At 45.6% G+C, this 21,322-nt stretch overlaps 8 protein-coding genes across 8 annotated transcripts; 4 read left to right on the forward strand and 4 right to left on the reverse strand.

The window, feature by feature from the left end:
* Positions 1-97: 97 nt before the first annotated feature.
* N7537_010283 (uncharacterized protein) lies at positions 98-395 on the reverse strand (the record flags this gene model as incomplete). Its single annotated transcript, XM_056901337.1, has 2 exons — positions 98-221; positions 286-395. 2 exons carry the CDS (start codon positions 393-395, stop codon positions 98-100), a joined length of 234 nt encoding a protein of 77 aa, XP_056750005.1.
* Positions 396-1,465: 1,070 nt separating this feature from the next.
* On the forward strand, positions 1,466-3,860 carry N7537_010284 (uncharacterized protein; the record flags this gene model as incomplete). The annotated part of the gene is made up of 2 exons (XM_056901338.1): positions 1,466-2,592; positions 2,645-3,860. 2 exons carry the CDS (start codon positions 1,466-1,468, stop codon positions 3,858-3,860), a joined length of 2,343 nt encoding a protein of 780 aa, XP_056750006.1.
* A 1,157-nt stretch (positions 3,861-5,017) lies between these two features.
* Positions 5,018-6,642, forward strand: N7537_010285 (Zn(II)2Cys6 transcription factor; the record flags this gene model as incomplete). The annotated part of the gene is made up of 5 exons (XM_056901339.1): positions 5,018-5,129; positions 5,203-5,706; positions 5,760-6,203; positions 6,250-6,456; positions 6,512-6,642. Coding segments are annotated over 5 exons (1,398 nt in total), but the record flags the coding sequence as incomplete, so codon positions are not given.
* Positions 6,643-6,891: 249 nt separating this feature from the next.
* Positions 6,892-7,999, reverse strand: N7537_010286 (uncharacterized protein; the record flags this gene model as incomplete). The annotated part of the gene is made up of 3 exons (XM_056901340.1): positions 6,892-7,073; positions 7,132-7,572; positions 7,630-7,999. 3 exons carry the CDS (start codon positions 7,997-7,999, stop codon positions 6,892-6,894), a joined length of 993 nt encoding a protein of 330 aa, XP_056750008.1.
* Positions 8,000-9,117: 1,118 nt separating this feature from the next.
* N7537_010287 (uncharacterized protein) lies at positions 9,118-9,648 on the forward strand (the record flags this gene model as incomplete). Its single annotated transcript, XM_056901341.1, has 2 exons — positions 9,118-9,266; positions 9,315-9,648. The coding sequence occupies 2 exons, from the start codon at positions 9,118-9,120 to the stop codon at positions 9,646-9,648; spliced, it is 483 nt and encodes a 160-aa protein (XP_056750009.1).
* A 3,775-nt stretch (positions 9,649-13,423) lies between these two features.
* On the reverse strand, positions 13,424-14,386 carry N7537_010288 (Ankyrin repeat protein; the record flags this gene model as incomplete). The annotated part of the gene is made up of 2 exons (XM_056901342.1): positions 13,424-14,244; positions 14,314-14,386. The coding sequence occupies 2 exons, from the start codon at positions 14,384-14,386 to the stop codon at positions 13,424-13,426; spliced, it is 894 nt and encodes a 297-aa protein (XP_056750010.1).
* A 3,274-nt stretch (positions 14,387-17,660) lies between these two features.
* On the reverse strand, positions 17,661-19,329 carry N7537_010289 (L-histidine N(alpha)-methyltransferase; the record flags this gene model as incomplete). The annotated part of the gene is made up of 7 exons (XM_056901343.1): positions 17,661-17,867; positions 17,981-18,496; positions 18,574-18,679; positions 18,737-18,743; positions 18,820-18,919; positions 18,972-19,084; positions 19,146-19,329. 7 exons carry the CDS (start codon positions 19,327-19,329, stop codon positions 17,661-17,663), a joined length of 1,233 nt encoding a protein of 410 aa, XP_056750011.1.
* A 516-nt stretch (positions 19,330-19,845) lies between these two features.
* N7537_010290 (NAD(P)/FAD-dependent oxidoreductase) lies at positions 19,846-21,231 on the forward strand (the record flags this gene model as incomplete). Its single annotated transcript, XM_056901344.1, has 1 exon — positions 19,846-21,231. The coding sequence occupies one exon, from the start codon at positions 19,846-19,848 to the stop codon at positions 21,229-21,231; it is 1,386 nt and encodes a 461-aa protein (XP_056750012.1).
* Between the last annotated feature and the right edge of the window lie 91 nt (positions 21,232-21,322).

Raw genomic sequence — 21,322 nt, forward strand, 5'->3', positions numbered from 1 at the left:
GGCTACGATGATCACAGTACCCTAAATAATAGACTTTTTGCAGCCCAGTCGCTCGCCTATTGTAAAGGTAAGTATGGCTCTAAAGAAACAACCGATACTATAAGTAACAACGGTAGAGGCGGACTGTGGTTTTAGTAGGGCCGATGAGATCATAGGCTTCTAAGAAGTCACGGATAACCACGACACCACCCAGAGAAATAGACCATTTGACATCCAGGGCGCTTAGTATAAAGGTGGAAAGGGGAAGGCAACATACTAAATACACCCTAGTGGCATCCAAATAACATCATATCAGCGGCACATGCTACCTGAGATGTTACTTTTATTGGCATTCCTCCGACTAGGACCAGGTATGAAAACGTAGCCAACCCACCCTTAGCCAAAAAGTAAGCCATCTTCCCGTAAGCCTGAAATATGGTGTCCGTGTAGAGGCCGTCATTATCAATAAAGAGATGTGACAGAATGAGTAATAACAAAAGACTAAAATCCACCAATGGGACAGTGCGAGCTTACTTCTTGTGAGAGCGGTTGTTGGAAGCCTACTTATAATCAGCTTTATATGCCTCAGTCTTCCACGTAACCGCGCTTAATACCCCAGGAACCTTATGCTCCCGTCCTCATATTGTTCCGACCCCAGATTGAGACAGGGTGGAGACGGGGTACAGTGTTCAAATGTGGCAAGAATCGTTTTTCTAGGTAGTAACTTGGCGGAGGTTTTCCAACTCACGATATTGCGCCTTACCTACACTAATTGGATTCGGTTCCGAAGTCGCATTCATGTGGTTAATGCACCCTTTGGCTGTATTGACCAGGATGAGGGGTTCTCGGATGCCAATTTTGCCCATCTCTTCAGAGACACAATTAGCGAGCGAAGACGACCTTCATGGCTATTTTGTATGAAGATCTGGAACTAGCTGTCGAATACCAAGTCCGAATACATGGTAGAAACCAGGTAATATACCGGAAACATCATGTGACATTGGGTACCGAGCATACCATACAAAAGTGCATATTACAGTTAGTCATTATGGTCCGCACAGATTGTTGAAAAAGCGGATTTTGTCAATTTAGTTAGTGAGTCTTCAACATTGGTCATCTATACCATACATTGTTCGTACGTCAGTTTTCTGTCACTAGCAAAAGCAAAAGGGACTAGCGCCAAACTAAATTTGGGGCCAATCATCATTTCGGCTGGACCGGAGAGACATCATGACGGGTCGGAATATACTTCGCGGAAAGGTTTACTCAAAAGGGAGTCGAACGGGTAATTAAGTCCCGCCAGTCCATGCAGCCATTTTTCTTCCCAAACAAGACGGCCACAACAGAAGAAGAATGACAAAGAAATGTGGGGAAGGTTACTGACAGGTAGTGTCCAGTTCCCCTACGAGTAATCTAACACTCCAAAAAACCAATGGGCAAAAGTATTTTCAGCAACCGTCACTCATGATCAACTGCATCATGAAGCATGCCAATGTATCCTGAAAACGACTTCCAGTTAACGAACTTTCCATTATTCCCAGTCCCTGTGCCGGTTGGACCCCCGAACAGCAACCCAAGATGGCGACGAAATCAAGTCGCCTGTAACGCGTGCCACATCCGCCGTGTGAGATGCGATCTAGCATCCCCGTTTCCGTGCTCGCGCTGCCTGCGCAAGGCCATAAACTGTGACATTACACGCAAGCTACGGAAAAGAAGTCAAATGGCACGCTCCAAGCTAGCCAACTCAAACAAGGCATACGGAATAGACGCACCGCGAAGCCATATAAAAGGAAGACAGACCGATGAAAGCTGTAGTTCTGTGTCACAGCCGACTGTGTCACCCATGGATTCCACTATCCTGGAATCAATCACACAACCGTCGTCGCCCAGAACCGACAAAATCGATGCTCGCTTGGCTTTGTGCATGGAAGACTATGGCTCCATGACAGCGATTTTACAGCTACCGGCAGGATTAGGGCTGGATGTCACGGGGGAATGCCTACCAACGACTGATTTTTTGAAGGATTCACCTGAGTTGAGCGGAGAAGACGATGGGCCTCTGCCACCACTGCCGAACATATGGAGTCCGATCGACATAGATCCTCACACTCCGAGCCAGGGGCCTCATCCACCGACACTATGCCAACCAGTAACGAATCACCTCGTCGCAGAAGATAAACCAACTTCACGGCCCTCGATGAAATACCCAGTGTTAGACACAGTGATGCCTTTTTTGGAAACAGACCTCCCTCCACAATTTGTCTGCCAGTTGCTCGAGCTATATTTCATTAGTCCATTTCCAAATATCTTGCGCAAGGCCTCCTTCTTGACCGATAAATTCCGGGTCAGAAACCCTGCACTTTTGACAAGTATGCTTTGGATGGCTGCTATTGATCATCGAGCCTCTTTATCTATCGCACCCTCACAACAACGCAATATTTGCCAGTTCCTTGGCGATTTGACGAGAACATTATTGCAATTTTCAGACAATATATCTACCAAGAATCAGGAGCCCTCATTAGTGGAACATATTACTCAATTAGACAAGGTGATCACTTGCATCCATATTGCCTCGATTATCTCTACCGAACATAACGCCGAAAGCATGAGATGGTAAGTTAAGCTCTATCTACCTCTCATGGCCGATTTCCTGATTCCTTCTTAGGTGGAAGGCGGCCTTTGGTTTAGCCCGCCGGCTCAAACTAAATCAGGAAGAGAAATTTACGCGAGACTTTGATAAGCAAAGCAATACTTCGCCCCAATTCTCTGAAGATGGGCTATCAGACTGGCCAAACAAACCGGACTTTTTCCATTCTGACGGGACACAGTCAAGTCCCAATTGCGTATGTGAGGAAATTCATGATCAAGGCTACCCTGTCTTAACGGAGGAGCACCGCGAAGAGCGAAGACGAGCATGGTGGCTGCTTTACATCATTGATCGCCATATTGCATTGCATCACAATCGTCCGCCGGATTTGCTTGATGCAGAATGTGAGAATCTGCTACTTCCATTGGATGAAACCTCCTGGCAGGGCGGTATTGTTCACAGCAACGGTTTCCATCCGCATAGCCCTCACCAGAACGAACTACAGGTCTTCCCCGATTTTCGCTGTCGCGACTCCTCCATTTTTGGATTTTTCCTTCCACTTATGACGATCACCGGAGAGGTGATGGGGCTCAATCCTCTGCGACTGCACGATAACGAGGCTTACGAAGTTAAAGAGGCCGAAGTACTACGCCATCTCGAGATCTATCAGACCAGTTTGTCCGCTTTCATAGCATCTACAACGTCTTCAACCGTCGACCCAACAGTGTCAGACCAACTTGCCAACAGGCTGCTAGTCCATGATCACTCTTGGCAAACACAAACGGTTGTTGCTTACTCGTCATACCTAGTCCAAGTTCTCTACATCTCACTAGTGGGCAAGTGGGATTGGCAATTCTTATTGGAAGACAAGGAGCTTTGGACTTCTCCAGCATTCACATCCACAATCTCACACTCATTAGATGCTGCTTTTTGGTTGCGGCAAATATTACAGCTTGACCCAAATATCAGCTTTATGCCCTATTTCTTTGGCATTCAGCTGCTTCAAGGGAGCTTTCCGGTACTGTTAATTGTGGAGCGTCTGCAAGATAAGTGCGATGAGGACATTCTCAACGCCGGCGAGATTATGATACAAGCGATCGAATCATGTCTTGTCACGCGAAACACAGACTATCAAAGGAAATTTCGGCAATTGATACGCAGCGCAGTTTCACAGGCCTGGGGTCGTCCTGTGAGTGCTAGTGAAATTCGACGTCGCCGTAAAGCGGTATTTGATCTTTGGCTGCGGATACGAAGGGGGAGAAATTGGACAGCTGACTTCAATATCCACTGTTAAACCTGAAGAATATGCTATCTCGTTCCCCGCCGGACCCGTGCAAACTTTGAGCTGCCAGCTGAGCAGCAAAAGCACATCTAAGGAGTCAAACTTCCACGAGCTTCGAGGTGGACGGTAAAAAAATACCGTACCACTGCAGGCGCATACATAGACGAGCTGCGGGGTCGACTGTTTCTAATCTCGTTCACTTTTCCTTGTCATTTGCCTGTATTATAAGGACTGTGGCTGCGACAGCGTAATGGATAAAATAAAGTGCACATTTTGCTAAGATTGGAAGCCATAGCTTGTTGCAGCACTTACGTGAGTGCTTGGTTGTGCAGCCCATGTTTCGCGTCCAGGATCTGCACCATATCCTCTGCGAACTATGAAGCCTCTGGGAGCTGGAGTTAATCCCCCCAGGAACAAGCTGAATTGTGGCCAAGAGGATCTCCTGGAGCCTTCAATATGTCCTCGGTCTTATTTGACCTTATGCTAGTAGACATACTATTTTAGTATTGTTCCTGAGAAAGTTTATTCGATACAACAGGGATCGAATTCGTTTCAAGACATCTGTTCCGATTGATTCTTCTACAACCTTGGTCATATCCACTAGCCTAGGAGGCTGTGCCCAATCAAATCACGGCCAAGGCCAACAATCTGTGGTAGACCAAACAAAGGAGGCATAGCGTCCTGCAGGATGCCATTTTAAAAGTCGATCTTGCGATATCTCGCCTTTCGCTATTCGCCTCTCCCTATTTGTTCTTTAACTCGCTCAGATTAGTCAACTTGGTTCCCGTACCAGTAAACTTCCATCTACCTAAAGCACTACCGTGTACATGCCGTAAAGCACGAGATGATGTCATAGCCAAGACCATACAACATGGACAAGCGATCACGGGGTAATAAAGTGGGGTGGGAAGGGCAAAAGCGAAGCTCGCAAAACATAATGCTTTACAAGCCCCCGCCTTAGGAACTAAGAGCCGAAAGTACTATTCCCCACACATATCTTTCAAGAGGAATCAAGTGTTCCCAGGCCTCGCGAAACGTAAATGCCGAGGCCACTTGAACGCAATCGTAAGTCTATACCTGGTGGAACGGCTTTGGATATCTGAAATTAATGTAGGGGTTTATTTCATCTCTAGGCTGGTTAGTCAGTCGACTCGTTCCGTAATTATAGTTCACCTTTCAACCCCCATGTCATTTTCGTCGCTACGAATTGCTCAGGAGGCTCGCAATCGATTACTAATTCACGACTCCTCAGCCAAACATGCAGGTCACGACGGGTCAAATGTTAGTCCTGCATATGTCGAACCTTAGAAAACCACCACTCACTAACCGCGGGCTCATTATGATATAACGGAAGGCGACGGAAAACGACCCAAATGTTCACCATGTCAACGCATTGCGCGTAACTGTCATTGGATTCAAGAAGAAGACACGATAACAGCGCCGGGAGTTCCAGTCTATCAACCGGGCCCTTTGCGCTCATCTGCTCGCCATGAAACCGAATATCCCTCCACGGAACATCCTGAATATGCCTTACAGGACCAAAGAGTTGTCAGGTTATTCCGTCACTATATAGCAACCCTGGCCGCATGGTATGATCTTAACGACAGCAAGCGCCATTTCAAGGATGTCGTTCCTGTCAGGGCTCGATATAATCCACTATTGCTCAGCGCCATTCTCGCCTTTGCTGCTGCCAACCAACATCGCACCCTTGCCGAAGTCGGGTATCTTGAGATGGCTGAATTCTACCATTATGATAGTGTGCGGAGATTGATCTCCCTCACCAAGAATTTTGATACCATCCCTCTTGGTGAAACACTTGCCGCCATTTGCCTTTTGCGATCTCATGAGATTATCACACGTCAGTAGTTTATCGATATTCCTGGCTCCTAAAGCTTTCCCTGGGAAAGACAGTCGCTAACAGCTCGAAAACATCTTCAGAGAACGTTAGCTCTCAAAGCCACTTGCAAGGATGCTATTCACTACTGGCAAGTCGGCATATTCATCTCACAGCAGACCTACTCAGCGCAGGCTATTGGAACTACCTACGAGAAGACATCACGGTCGCTCTCATAGAGCAACGTGGTCTAATGATCACTCTTTCCGATCAGAATGCCCCACCAGAACCAAAAGAGGATGCGGACTTTGCTAATCACGTCACATTCTTGCTCGGCAAGATTATCAACCGGTGTCTTTCAGCCGATTCACAAGCATTGACCGCCGTCGAATGGGAAGCTATGAAGGCTGATCTTGATAAGTGGAAATCATCACTGCCGTCATCGTTCGACACAATACAGACCCCTGGACTCAGGAAACAGAGTAGCTTTCCATCTATTTGGGCACTTCGAAGCTGGCACGGTGAGAATACTCAGCCTATGTTCCCTTCAGCTTCTAACTTCATAAGTTTCCACTCTCCATTACTACCATACCGCCATGGGAATTCTATGGCTGGCCCAGCCTGCAGCTCAACCACTGAAAGCTCTCCAACGTATCAATGATATGGAATGTCTGCGACGAAAATTGGAATACCATGCGACTGAAATTTGTGCCCTGGCCCTTTCAAGCGACTCGGCACCAGTCTGGGTCAATGCTTTTGGCCCAATCGCATTCTGTAAGTCTTTTCAAATGACTTCTCGGGATATTTCTTATGATTACTTTATTTACAGGTTCCCCTTGGCTTCATAATACCCAGAAGCGGGTAGAAATGGCACAAGAGTTGGAAAAGTGGGGGAAGGTGACTGGATGGCCGGTGTCTAATATAGCAGAGGCTCTTTCGCCTTCAAACACGACCGTTTAAACAATGATGCTTTTTTTATGTTAGAGGATAATGAAAAGAATCTCTCGCTGAATCTTTTGAATCTTTTCTCCGGCACGCAGCTATTGGAGTGTGTGGCTACCTAAGGCCTACACCTCCTCGTTCGTCAGGAACCGGCTTCCTTATTTGATAGGTTCTCTCTCTCCTTCTGCCTCTTTCATAGTCATCCATCAGAGATCCTTTCTCCCTTTCCTTCACGGTCAATTACCAACACCAGCAACTTCATTCGGTTCAAGAGTACTGGTTGAAGTCATATGCATTGCCAAAGCCACGGTTCAGATAGCGCGAAAGTGCTTCCGGCCTACTCACCCAGTCCACAGGAACCTCCAGCTCGGTCTGACCCTCAATTACAGGCTTCAGATCATCCGCAAATTCAAGTTTCATAGGATTCCTATACCACGAAGCAAAGTGAACTGTCGAAGTTAGAAATGTTTTCGGGGAGAACATCAGGAAGAAAGAACTTAAACTGACTCATTGCCAACATGACTCGAGGGTCCTCGGTCTGGTTCCCAACTCCAGCATGCCAAAGACGAAGGTCTCTGACGATCAGAGAGCCCTTTGGCACAACGGGTTGACACGGTGGACGGGCTAGACGGCGCTTCTCTAGCTCATCAAGCTTGATGCGACCACTGGCCCGCTCGCCGTGTAGCCCTTCTTGAACTTGTAGACCCGCGTCAGTGTGTGTTCCCAGCCATACCTCGGTGGAGCCATTCTCCGGGGTCATGGTGATAAGGGGAACATTGATGACGTATGCGAAAGGATGAGTTGGGTGGGCAAAGTCTGCGTCTGAATGGACAGGCTGAGACATCGGAGGGGTCTCTGCAGTTGGAGGCATTGCAGTATTTCCCGAGCAAAATGTCCATTTTGGGCGAGGTCCCAGCGCCGACGAGGTAATTTGAGTTGCGATGGGGTCTGGGTAAGGGTTAGGAGCTGTGGACTGAAGGGGTAATTCGGGCTTTGAAGACTTACTCATGAAAATACTGGGTTCGAAGTACTCCCTTACCGGAGGGGCGTCTTGTTGAATATTTCCGGGATTGTAGTTGAATGGGCTGTCTCCTTTCCTGGACTGAAGAGAGTAGGCATCTTCAATCATCTTTTTATTGAGTCTGTCGAGGCAATCGTGGGGGATAGCATTTTCAATAACCACAAGGCCATCCTGATTGAGGCTGCGCATTGCAACCTCTAGATTCTGAGGAGAAAGTTGTGCATACTTAATCTCATCTCGTGATGGAAGGACGGACGTCGGGTAGCTTGTGAGCTTCCCGAGCTGGGTCGATAAAGACCGGATCTGATAGTGACGGCTGAACACTCTTGGAGCCTTGAAGAGGATTTGACTCATGTTGATTCGAGTGTCCTCGATATAATTGGAGAGAATAATGTAAAGTTGTTCGATGGGAGAAACCAGCTCACAATTTGTGCCGATATAAAAATCGAGCAGAAGTTGTCGACTATTTATACTTACGTCAGTTAAACGAGATCTCTTGAACACAGTGATAAAGATTCTGAAGATAAGTCTGTAAAGATGCCTTGCCCCCACTAGTCCTTCTCGCCCTTTTCTCGCCTTTCGGTGGAGCCATTTTCGTGTGCATGCAACTACGGGGAGAGTTCGATGTGCGGGGGACAAATGAATGGGTCGATTATAACCCTAGTGGGTGGGATTTAGTAACCTTGCAGGTGCTACATTTCTTCCTTGGCTTTGCAAATCGCAAAATCAACGAAACAGCCTCGCAAAAGCATATTTTCGCTACACGGCTCGCATTTGATGGTTTGCCGGTCGCCTTTCGCCAAACCCATTAAGCAAAAACGCAAGTTCCACTTAACACACGCTAAGTCTATATCCGATCAAGTTCGTTATCAGACACAAAATTGGCGTTGAGTGAGTGAAATAAGGCAAAAAAACACGAGCTTTTTGCTGATATAAATCCCATTTTTCACCATGAAGTCCCCACTACGGGCGACGAAGTTGGCAATATTGATTTGCTACTTGGGAACAATTGTCACAAAGGCGCCACAAGTGTCTTTCTCCGCCCCAGCAGTGCAGGCTTTCCAGCTTGTTTCGCTCGATCACTTCTCTCTCGGTTCTCTAAACATCTAGAGGTTTTCTATAACCATCCAGGTAAGGAATTGAGATTAGAATCTATCGAGGAGACGCTCAGACAAGATGCCCATACCACCCGCGAACGCGAGCTTCGCAAGAAACTCGTGCGTGCATTGAGACTTAGTGTCCGAAAGAGCCTAAAACACATCATTCGGGATCGCTTATCAACTATGTGATGAATCCTGCCCAGCCGATAAATCCGCCAGCATATCGAGAGCAGGAACGAGAGATAAATATTACAGATTAAACATATTAAACTGGTGACGTCTTACAGCAACTGAAACTATTGTATGGGCGGCCTGAAATGACTTGGGATTCTGAATTTGAAGTACGTATCTATACCACAAAGGTATTCGCCCATGCCACTACAGCCTGCAATCAGAGAGCTGGATGGGAAGCTGCTATATCAAGGGAATATCGACTACAGGCTTTCCATGAAGGAATTCATGGATGTGACATCCTCATGCGTATCAGATAAGCATTGGATGATGGGAACCCTTTTCCTAAGGTGCTATGGTGGACTTAATACCAACGGATAGACATCACTCCAGGTTAGAGACCAAATCATCAAAGTCTGCAGTTACAACCCAGATGATATTAGGACATTATCTTGGTTCGCTGCCCAAGACATGCAGTGTTTCCTCGAGATCTTAACTGGGAGTAATGAGTTAGTACAGGACAAAATCTCCCACGAAGACCACGAGAATTTCCAAACAATTAACATCGAAACCCTTTGTGAAAAGCTGTTTCCTGGTCTCCTCTCGATAACTCTTCAATCGGTACATGAATTCTTGAGTGGAGGTGAGGTGTCTCGCGGGGAATACCATACTACCTCATATGACACCGAGGCAATGGCGACAATAGTCAAAGCTCTTGTACAGTTGGCGTAATTGTTGACAAAAATTGCAACCCTGACGTGACTAATCGCATTGCTCGGTATAGAAAGCCAGATTGTCTAGAATCTAGCCATGGCGTACACATTAATTGACTAGAAAATTCCGATTCCTTGCGGCAGTGAGTAATAATAAAAAGATTGAAGGATTAAAAAAATCGACACCTGTGTGATTCGAACACACGCTCCCGAGGGAAATGCCTTAGCAGGGCATCGCGTTAACCACTCCGCCAAAGTGCCTATTTGCTGACATAACTCAGAGCTCCTAACGTATTTCACAAGCGAACCGCCCATGCAAGCGAACCGCCCAACAAAACACTATAGTAAATGCGATTTGGTATCTTAACAACCACTTTTTTTCTAGCTCCTTATTTGTCGATATCTATCGATAACACTCACTACTACTATATATTAATTTCAAAGAGAGCAGAAGACTATATTATTATGATTTCGAAAATTACCGAAAATTGCGTTATAAAAAACTAGAAATATATTTATCGGAATCATAAAGTTATAAAATTTCTTTAAACTCTATTAAGAGACTAGATATCACCTAGAAAGTAGAAAGCTAACGTATTTCACCCTATAGCTAGACATACCCCATAGCTGGACACCCCAAAACACCATAGTAAATGCGATATTTTACAACCTTATATCTTAGCAACCACGTTACTATTTGATTTCATTGTTATCCGATAGCTATCGATAAGTCTTTTAAACACTATATAACGTATTTCACCAGTGAGTGGGCCACCCATCCAAAATGCGTCAATTAATTTAACCCCTTCTTCTTCAACCATCTACCATGCCACCAATTCGATCCCGAAGCTCTAGAAATTCGATAGAGCAAGAGGGTAGGATCTTATTAGCTATCTAGGCTTTTAAGAATCAAGAAATCTCTTCAATTCGTGAAATAGCGCGTCTTTTTAATATACCGCGTATAACTTTGCAACGCCGCCTTACTAGTGATCCTTTTCGTCCTGAAACACGCGCTAACAACTATAAATTAGTAGAAGTTGAAGAGGAATCTCTTGAAAAATGGATTCTCTCTATAGACTCTCGTAGAGCAGCCCCCCGGCCCTCTATAGTACGAGAAATGGCGGATCTTCTTCTTCGAAAGCGTAGAACTACCCCGGTTCTTTCGGTCGGCTAAAATTAGGTTATAAAATTCGTGAAACGATATCCTCTCCTCTCCTCCCGATTCTCGAAACGATATAACTACGAGCGTGCGAAATACGAAGACCCTAAAATCATCGGAGAGTGGTTTGATCTAGTTCAAAAGATAATCCTTTAATATAGAATCGACCCCGATGATATCTATAACTTTAACGAGACTGGTTTTGTAATAGGATTGACTATAACTACGAAGGTTATTACGCGGAGTGAATACTACGGTCGGAGGCCGGTTTTATAACCTAGAAATCGTAAATAGGTAACGGTAGTTGAATGTACGAATGCTTCTAGATAGGCCCTTCCTCCGTATATGATTTTTAAAGGCAAAGTCTTTATTGAATCATGGTTCGACGGCCTTCCGGAGGATTAGCGCTTCGAGGTTAGTCCTAACGGCTAGACTTCTAATGAAATTGGACTTCGTTAGCTTAAGAAGCTCTTTATTCTAACTACTTCTTTACGTACGAAGGGGGGATATCGGCTTTTAATACTTAACGGTTACGGAAGTTATTTAACGCCTAAATTTAACGAAATTTGTGAGTAAAATAAGGTAATACTAATCTATATACTAGCGTATTTATCTTATCTTTTATAACCTTTGGATATTAGTTGTTTTACGGTATTAAAACGTACGTATAGTCGGATAGTTAAGATGAAAATGCGGAACGGGATCAACTATATCGATAAACTTGACTTCCTCGAAGCATACCCCCTCGTACGAATTGAAGCTTTTAAATCGGAGACGATTAAAAATAGCTTCGGAGCTACCGGTTTAGTCCCTTTTAAACCGGAGAGAGTGATTTCAAAGCTTAATATCCGGCTTCAAACCCTAACCCCTCTAGCTAGCCGGGGTAGTGAATCAAGCCGGAATTTCACACTAAAAACCCCCTTTACGGAGAAAGAACTACGTCGATAGGCTTTATCAATTAAAGCTTTACTTCGTATAAGATCTCGAAGCCCGCCTAGCCCGTCAGATCGTATATTAAACCAGCTTATAAAAGGCTTCCGTCTTATAATGCAAGGTGCAATCTTACTCGCCAACGAAAACAAGGAATTACGTGCCGCAAACGAGAAGTAGAAGCAAAAGCGTACTAGATCTCGGAGGCATATACCTGCCGAAGAAGGCCTTTTAGTTCAAGAAGCCTCTGCATTAATTATGCAGCAATAGGAAGCAACTGAAGCACCTCCCCCCGGCCCCGGTATACCTGGAGAATCAACTATTCGGCCACGTACGCGGCCCCCCCGGGGGTGTGGGATATGCAGATTGCCAGGGCATAGAAGAGAAACATGTCTAGATAGACCACTTAGTTAGTTGAATTAATTTAATGGCGTTATGGTTGAGATAAATGTATTTAAATTGACGCATTTTGGATGGGTGGCCCACTCACTAGTGGTGGCCCACTCACTGGTGAAATACGTTATTAGTTCTAAGTAAATCGAAAAGCTATATTATCATAGTATTGAAAATTACGTTGCTCAAATATAGAAATATATATATCTTAATCATAAAGTCATAGATTTTCTAAAGTTCTTAAAGAGGCTAGATATTATCTAAAAAGCATTAAGCTATTAGGAAATTTCTAGATAGAGTACCTTTGTTGTGATATCAAGTTATAATTTATCGCATATACTATGGTATTTTGGGGTGTCCAGCTATAGGGTGTGTCTAGCTATGGGGTGAAATACGTTATAAGGAGAAGTCCCCATAGCCAATGGTTGTTAAGATATCAAGTTGTAATTTATCGCATTTACTATGGTGGCTTTTATAACTGGTCCGCTTGTGAAATACGTTAGGAGGTCTGAGTTATGTCAGCAAATAGGCACTTTGGCGGAGTGGTTAACGCGATGCCCTGCTAAGGCATTTCCCTCGGGAGCGTGTGTTCGAATCACACAGGTGTCGATTTTTTTTAATCCTTCCTTTCACGTAAAATAATCGCATCCTCATTTTTTTTAAACCCTTAGACGAGGGTTGAACGAAAATCAAAAATAAAGATGTAATATAAGTCGGTTTTCATCCATCTACTGCGAGGTTGAGGTTGGTTATAAAATATCATACAGAAGTGTATAGAGGACCAGGCGATATTAGTCCCACATACGCTCCCATCAATCCCAGAGACGGTCCACAAGGCCCTACAAACCGTGGTGCCCTTAGAGCCTCAGGTTTGGCCCCTGGGACGGGCAAAGGGACGTGAAAGATATCTTGGCGGACTGATAGAAATGACAGCTGATTCTCGTATGGAATCCGAGACCGTGCAGAGTGTAATGTGAGTGAAGTCGTGAGAAGTCGCTAATAAAAGGTTGATCATCCTAAAAAGTACAGGCACTTGGAAGCTCAGGAACAGGATCTTCCTTTCAAGAGGGTCAGGCTCATGGGAGAACTAAAAAGGAAATTAGTCCCAGTACGGCCTATTGAAGAGCACAGACGGCATATAAGGCTAAACGTCATATGAGTCGGCTTTCGTACTCCGTCTCTCTCCCAGACCTCACTAAATAGGTATTCTATTAAATTTTTGATTCAACTGTTCACATCCCTAGACGAATGTAAATATATCACTTTTCCGACACTATGCTATAATTTGGCTGGTACCCGATCTGTAAGGATTTTATAACGCGTTTACATCCACTCCAATCTGAATCAAGGCCTCAAGCACAAGATCATTCCCTCTCTCCGCAGCAATGTGTAACGGGCCCATCCCAGTTTGATCCTTCAGTGTCGGGTTCGCCCCATTTTGAATCAGCAACTGAACCACGGAAACATGGTCGGTCGTGTTACCTGCTGCTACACATGCATGGAGTGGCGTTCTACCCAACGCATCGGTTGCGTTCATATCAGCATTGTGGGTCAGTAATGCCCTGACGCATTCTGTGTTCCCCGACGCTGCAGCCAGATGCAGAGCGGATTGATTAGAGGAGGACTTTGATCTAGAATGGGGTGGATTTTGTGTTGTAGACTTTGCTCGATGACGCCGTGACAGTCCGTGAATTGAGGATGCTGTTGTACCAATATAATCAAAACTGGTGTTTGGTGGAAGAGATTCGCCAAGGGAGTACCATTGGTGTGAGTCCAAGGCCAAACTCTCATCGTGTGTTGGAAGAGCAGAATCGAACTCCTGGAAGTTCAGACAGGTTGGTGGTGGTTCGGAGGGGGTTTCGTTCAGACCACGGAGGGAGGCAGCTGCATTATGAAAGTTCGCCTGGTGACAATACAAGCTTGGTAGGTCGAAACTTTGCTCGTACGTCGGGCCCCCGTGGTCATTACCACATCTCCCGCAGAACTGTCGCGGTGGTGAGGTTTTCGTCTTGGGTGCGGAGGCGTCCAGGTTACAGGCCGCTTGATAGGGACTCGAAGGCAAGAATGTATTCCTCGAATCTACCTGTGGCCTGAGACGCTCGAGCTCTGCGAGCTTCGCTTTCGTAGCCTCTCCTAGGAATTTTTATCAGCTTTTACTTGAGTGTTTTGGGAGGAGGGGTATGCTGAGAAGGAGAGAAGTACGGTGACGGCGTTGTGCTTGTCGGTTTTTGGCCCGACGGCGTGCAATCTTGGCTTCCTGACTGCTCGAACCCATGACAGATTAGTGATGAGCCAGTCATGAGGGGCTTGGTCTGCCTTATATTCAAAGCCGAGGCGCTACGATTGACTTGCAGAAGAGCTCAGAATCATAAAACTATGACCAACAAAATTGACTAAGAACAAGAGTTGATGATCAGCAAAATTAGGACCCTAGAGCTCGGTATTGTTCGTAGATTGGTTTCGACAGAACCCAAAACCTGCCACGAAGATTACATGACAGTAATACCGTACAGTACAAGGTGGGTTATCCCGTAGTACCCTCCCTCGGCCCCGGTAAGAAGTGGAGATCCCGCTGATATTTTCAAACTAGTAATTTTGATGTTTTATTCCATCCGAATAACGTATTTCACTACCGAGCTGCGCACACCACCGAGCTGCGCACCCCAGAACACATAGTGAAAACGATAAATTACAATATGATATTTCAACAACGGTTGTTTATATGAGCTTTTTCTTATAGCGCAATCCTTTTTATATGATATTTAGCCACTTGTTAGAGTTTAGGGAAACTTAATAAATAGTAACTGAGATATATATATTTCTGGAATTCAGCGATGTATTTTTCGATACCATAACAATGTAAATTCTCAATTTATTCAAAATTGATATATGATACTAAAAATGCTTATCAATTGCTATCGACAAGAGATGGAATAAATAAAAGGGTTTGTTGTTGAAATATAATGTTGTAATTCATCGCATTTACTATGTGCTCTGGGGTGCGCAGCTCGGTGGTGTGCGCAGCTCGGTGGTGTGCGCAGCTCGGTGGTGTGCGCAGCTCGGTAGTGAAATACGTTACTGTATTCTTCTTACTAAGCTTACACTACAAACAGTGCAAACAAAGCTCTCTCTCGGCGTGCTCTCTACCAATTGGTATAACCCCCCTGGATAAACCGCCCCAACCCAAACCGCAATTGGGGCGGGTTTTGGGGTAAGGACTATAAATCGCGATGGTTTGTTGGGCCCGTTGGGCCCCAATTGATTCATTAATTATAGAAAGTGATAAAAAATTTACTAATACTAGTAGGTTACAATACAGTAATCAAATTTTATATAAAATTATGTAGAATTATGTAAAAATGGTTTACAGATGGTTTTTTGGGGCTACAACAGAACCCATCAAAAACCGCAGTGCGGTTGCAGTATGGGGGTTGAGGCGAAGATTTGGCCCCAATTGCGCCTTATGATGAAGTCTAACTACTATACGCCGTATAGTATCCAGATTGTGCTTATAGCGGGGGTAGTGACTCCGAATCCAGCCCATTATCAGATCCCATAGGGTCTCAATTTGGCTTAAATCAGGTGAGTACGTAGGCCAGTCAACTAATATAGCCCCTATTGACCGAATCAGCTATTTAGTCTCCTTTCCTCTATACGCTGGCGCTTTATCTTATATAACTAAGCAGACCCTACCTTACTGCCGAATCTAGTCTTTAATTAAAGGTAATACCCGCTCTCGATAGTTATCGGTCGCTATTAATTGAACCCTATTCCTTCTAGAAAATCATAGGGCTTTTCTCTTTAGTTCTTCACTAAGACAATCATTATCTAATGCTCCTCTTTACCCCGGGTAATATATGACCTTTTATAATAGCCCGAAGAAACTTAGGTTTCGTTAGTCTAGAGAACCTTACTCTAGTCATCGAAGGTCTAATCTCGGTATTTAAGAGCGAATCAAAGCTGGCGAGAACGGTTCCTCTCGCTTAAGAAATTCTTCCGTTTTGCAATATATCGCCGGAGGCCATGATACTCTAAAAACTTTCGAAATAACACTGGTTTCGATGGATAATTGATCTGATCTTGTAGAGTAGGATCAAATTGATAACTCGCAGTTGCTTAAGGTATTTCATATGCGAGCTGCGCAGCTGAAACACCATAGTAAATGCGATATATGCTACACTCACATTTCAAATACCAACCACTTTTTATTCTTTGCTCAAAATGCCGATAGCCATTGATAAGAATTGCCAGTAGTATATATAAATTTTGAATAGATTGAAAGCGCATATTATGATGGTATCGAACATTACATCTTTAAAGCCTGTGAATATAGATATATATTATTAGGATATGCAATTGTAATTTATCGCATTTAATATGTATATCGGATTACGCAGCTCGCATATGAATTGAGACTGCTTATAAATCGGTATTAGATAGTGTATGCAATACACCGCGCTAGCAAAAATTAGCCTGTTCTTGGCGAAGCCACATTGAGGGACTGCTTACGGGGGGGTATATCTGCCCACGGGATCTTACCGGGTGTAATGGTTTACGTTTTCCAGGTGTATAGCCTGTCAACTGGGTAAGATATAATGGTGAGGGGAGAATCCCAATATATTGTCTTCCGTGTCAACACTAATTCTTGCCAGAATAAAAAGGGGTCCTGGGGCTCCATTGAATATAGGCAAATAAAAGCTTCTGCAAAGGGACACCTTGTCTTTGATGCATTGACTTTGCGCCGAACCCCACTCGACACGGTAGGGCATTCACACCGTTACATCGCCGACTTCTCTTTGGTATTCCAGTTGTAAGGACTTTCATCCTTTACAGCGGATCATGGGGGGAACCTATTGGGTATCGAAAAAAGCTGACAGGTCTTGGCTCGGGCGGGTAATTCCGTCAGCCCCGCCGATCTGAAAAAGGCTTGGTCTAGCCCAAGTGTGAGATCTGAATGGTTATAAAAGTCTGATTCCTTCTAAGCAACGCCACCAGCCCCTAAGTACAGTATCTGGCCACCTAACTTACCAAAACATTGCTCTCCTGCAGAGGTAGTCAGTCTGTTTTGAAATAACCAAATATGCCCTGTGACCAACCACAACATAGATCATCGAATTTTATATCGTTAATGACAGTTTATTTTACGGCTATTATAGTGATCAATTTTAGCGTGTGATGAAAAATTTTCTCAAGTAAGCTGACAGGTCTGGACGCAACGCGAAACTCGCGTTCTCTCTTTCGCAATAATGCCTTCCAATAACGTATTTCACAAGCGGAGCCGCTCGCCAGGCTTAAAATTTATACTGAATGTGATAAATTATAACTTTCGTATCACCAACAACATCTTGTTTAGCATGAATCATTTGTATTCCAAGTATGCTTTGATATATTGATTGAAAGCGAAGCTTAGGCTACAAAATAATCAGGAGTGATTTACATGCGAGGCATATTTTTGCCGCTAAGCCATTGTAAATATGGGTAGTATGGTGGCTAGTAGCGCGTACCTAGTGTACTACCAAATGGGTACACTAATGGATTTCCCGTGTTTTTCATAGCTCCGTCTTCTCCAGCAAAAACAAGGAGCAATCGTCGGGTTGATTGACCCACTCGTATCGAACAGTGAGCCCCGACATGTCAAACACGCCGAGGGCATCCTGCCGCGTGTATTTGTATGATTGCCCCAAAAGCACGTGTTCGCGGGCAGAGATCTCGATATCTGGCGAAACGGTCCGATGTCGGTCGCTGCGAACGAATCTCTGCAAATAGGGGTATTAGTTAGCGTGGTAAGCAGACATTAGCGTCGGAAATGAGATATTGGTGATCAACCAGGAAGGGCAAGCTTAGGGGGAGGGTGGCGAAGTTGACGGACCAAATGGCGACCCTCCTCAGCATCCCACCGTGCAACATATGTCCAGTCCTCTGCAAATGATTCGTCGCCCACAGTGTGGGCGGCAGTGTATAGTCCGTTTTGTATATATTGCTGCCACCGTTCGGATGTGTCGCTATATGCAGCCGTCACTTTCCCCACATCCCTGCAGCGGTCAATACCGATCAGCATGAAATCTCCTGCCAGCAGCACGCCTTCCTGAGTGAACTGCCGAAGGAATTTGGCAGCCTGTACAGGCTTCAGATTCGTGAACGAAGAACCTAGCCACATCAGACACTTCCGAAACTGTGTATTGTGCAGATATATCGGGGGGCGCGATGAATCGTTAACCAGCCCGCCGTCATGGAGGAATTCGATCGCATCGTAGTATGATCCGCACACTCCCCGCACGGACACGCCGCTATGAGGCTGGAGCTCCAGCCGACCATTAGCTAGATTGGGCTTTTCCCGAAGTAACTGCTCGATTCGTGATTGAAGCTGCTCGTATTGGAGATCCACCTTCGGATAATTTCTGTATCAGTATGGCTGCTGTATTTGGGGCCTAGCGTCGTCGGTGGTCATTTATCTGAACATACTGCGCAATAGGTTGCAGAAATCGCTCGTGACCCCTTCATGAATGTTTGATCAAGCTCAATCTGCCTGCAGATACCATCGAGCAAGCACGATGATTTGTCAAGACGTCTGGCATTAGTTTAGCATTAATTAGGTTCGTAATTAGAAGACTGCTGGCGACCTTACCCAGCGCCTATGAGGTTGAGCTTGTCAGTTTCGATAAAAAGAAAATACTTTAATCACTGAAAGAGCAAAAAAGCTATTCTTACCAAGATCGACGAGACTGAGATGAATGTTCTTTGCATGTCTGGAACTACCAATCCTCTTTGTTCCCTTCCTAGTTGTAGCTGTACCTAATAAAAGCATCGCCTGGATTGTGCATCAGTATATCAACGTTTAGTCATTCAAGTATGAACCGTACAATTTCGTGAGAATACTCTTGGAATATGGAGAGCTCATCGCGATAAAGGTAGTATGAAGGATCTCGAGTAATGTTTTCATAGAGATCAATTCCACATCCTTCGTATAGGATCCCTGGGTGCGATTTTCTCAGGTTTTCCGTCATGTCTTGAACGTATTTTGGAAAAAGACTGACCAGTGGGTATAGAGCGGCTCCACTCAATGAGGCCACCTGATTCTTCAATAACGCAATGTTTATCGTCACCTCCTCGGATCGAGTCGAGGATCTCTTCTTTCATAGTCTTTCCAGTGGCAGTGCCACAGGAAGATCGTATGTCAATGACATCGACACCAAGGGGTGAGAGTTCTTGTGGGTGCATTTGGCAGTTCATGTGATGATACGAGGAGGTGGTTACGGCAAGTCAGTCTAAAGGGGGGATCTTTTTCAATTTAATCAATGTTCAGCATATGAGGACAGTCACAGCGTAAGACAAAGACAGTCATGCATTCATTGTTACTATTAAGGGTTGAGAGATTTGATTGCATAAGCTTCAACGTCCCAGGCAGAAGGTCACAGTCCAGCTCTACTTGGGGTTTTTGGACATCAAACATGCAAAGTCTGAAAATTGACATATCCCTCTGGTCAGCAAGTTATTACTCGAATTCACAGTGAGAAAGTGTACAGTCATGTTTCGGACCCTGGTAGGGATATTTAGTGAGCATATCACCCAGAGGAGGCGCGAAGATGACTGTAGGTCCCTGTCATCAGGCTAAACCAGTTACGACCATCCACGCTGACAGAAATAAATTATAGCCTCAATTTAGAAGTTCATAAGAAAACAGCGGCAAGGCCATTCGGCAACATTCCAGAAGTGCACACATTCCTATAGCTCAAGATGTCAAACCAGCTTAACCATTCCACCCCAATCATCATAGTTGGTGCCGGGGTCTTTGGCCTCTCTTCGGCATGGTGGCTCGCCCGCGCCGGCTATCATAACATCAAGGTCCTGGATCGGTGGCCCGTCCCATCTCCATCCTCGGCAGGCTACGATCGGAACAAGATCATCCGCACTGAATACCCGGACGACATATACTCTGTTCTTTCCCAGGAAGCCATCCAACTCTGGCGCGATCCTCTCTGGAAAGATGTCTTCCACCCAACCGGCTGGATCTACGGCACAGACGGCTCAAAGGATCAGGACCGCGAAAAGACCTTCTTGACTGCGGTATCTAATACACACTTGCTCGGGGACCCATCTAAGATCATCGAGCTCCCAAATTGGGATGCTGCCATTAATCTCTACCCGGGTCTAGGCTTCGCACACGACCGTCGCCAGGCCCAGGTAGGAATCTACGCTGATGGCCAATCAACCCCGAAGGGCAGAACGCCCACCTTTCGCGGGATCTACAACGGAAACGCTGGCTGGGTCGAGTCCACGAACGCGATGCTGATTTTGAAGCGGGAGTGCGAGCGCTTGGGTGTGGAGTTTATAGCAGGCGAGTCCGGCGCCGTCGTCGAGTTCGTGCGTGATCCGGCCAATCCGGCCAAGGTTGTGGGTGTGCGCACCGCCAACAAGACTATCTGGCACTCTGAAAAGGTTATTGTCGCAGTGGGCGCTTATTCCGAGACGCTACTCGATTTTAAGGGCCAGCTGCAAGCCTCAGGCTACTGCGTCTCGCACATTCGTATGACGGAGGAGCAGTACCAGCGGTACAAGGATCTGCCTGTGCTCAATATCGCACGTCGCGGATACTGTTTCCCGCCGAACGAGGACCGTATCTTCAAGATCTGCAACCTGGACATCACGCTCGTGAACCGGGAGCGCTGGCCTGAGCCTAGCTGTGACTGGGGTGTGCGCAGTCTGCCGCGCGACCAGGCGTATCACCCTACTGATTCGCAGCCGCGGGTTGGTCGCGAGAAGACGTTGGAATTTGCAAGGTATATCTTGCCGGAGTTTGGGGATGCGGAGATTGAAAGTAGCAAGGTGTGTTGGGATGTAGAGACGCACGATGACAATTGGATTGTTGGGTATCATGATAGTGCGCCAGATTCGTTATTCATTGCTACCGGGGGCAGTGGGTATACCTTTAAAAATCTCACGAACATCGGGAAATATGTCGTTCAGGCACTTGAGGGGAAACTAGATCCGGAGTGGAAGGATCACTGGCGTTGGCGACCGGATCGGGTGGGTTTGTTTCCGGACAGAGAAGAGAGGAATGCGAGGTTCAAGTTTGATTTGAGGGATTGTGATGGCTGGAAACACAATGCGCCCAAGCTGTGATTATCTAGTCGACATATAGTGAATGGTGCCATCTATTTTGGATTCCGGATGATGGCGTGCATTGGGTTTGGTTTGGTCAATGCAAAGTGCC

Source organism: Penicillium hordei, assembly GCF_028827395.1.
Source record: "Penicillium hordei strain IBT 12815 chromosome Unknown utg000005l_segment0_segment0, whole genome shotgun sequence".
In the NCBI taxonomy this organism is placed as follows: domain Eukaryota; kingdom Fungi; phylum Ascomycota; class Eurotiomycetes; order Eurotiales; family Aspergillaceae; genus Penicillium; species Penicillium hordei.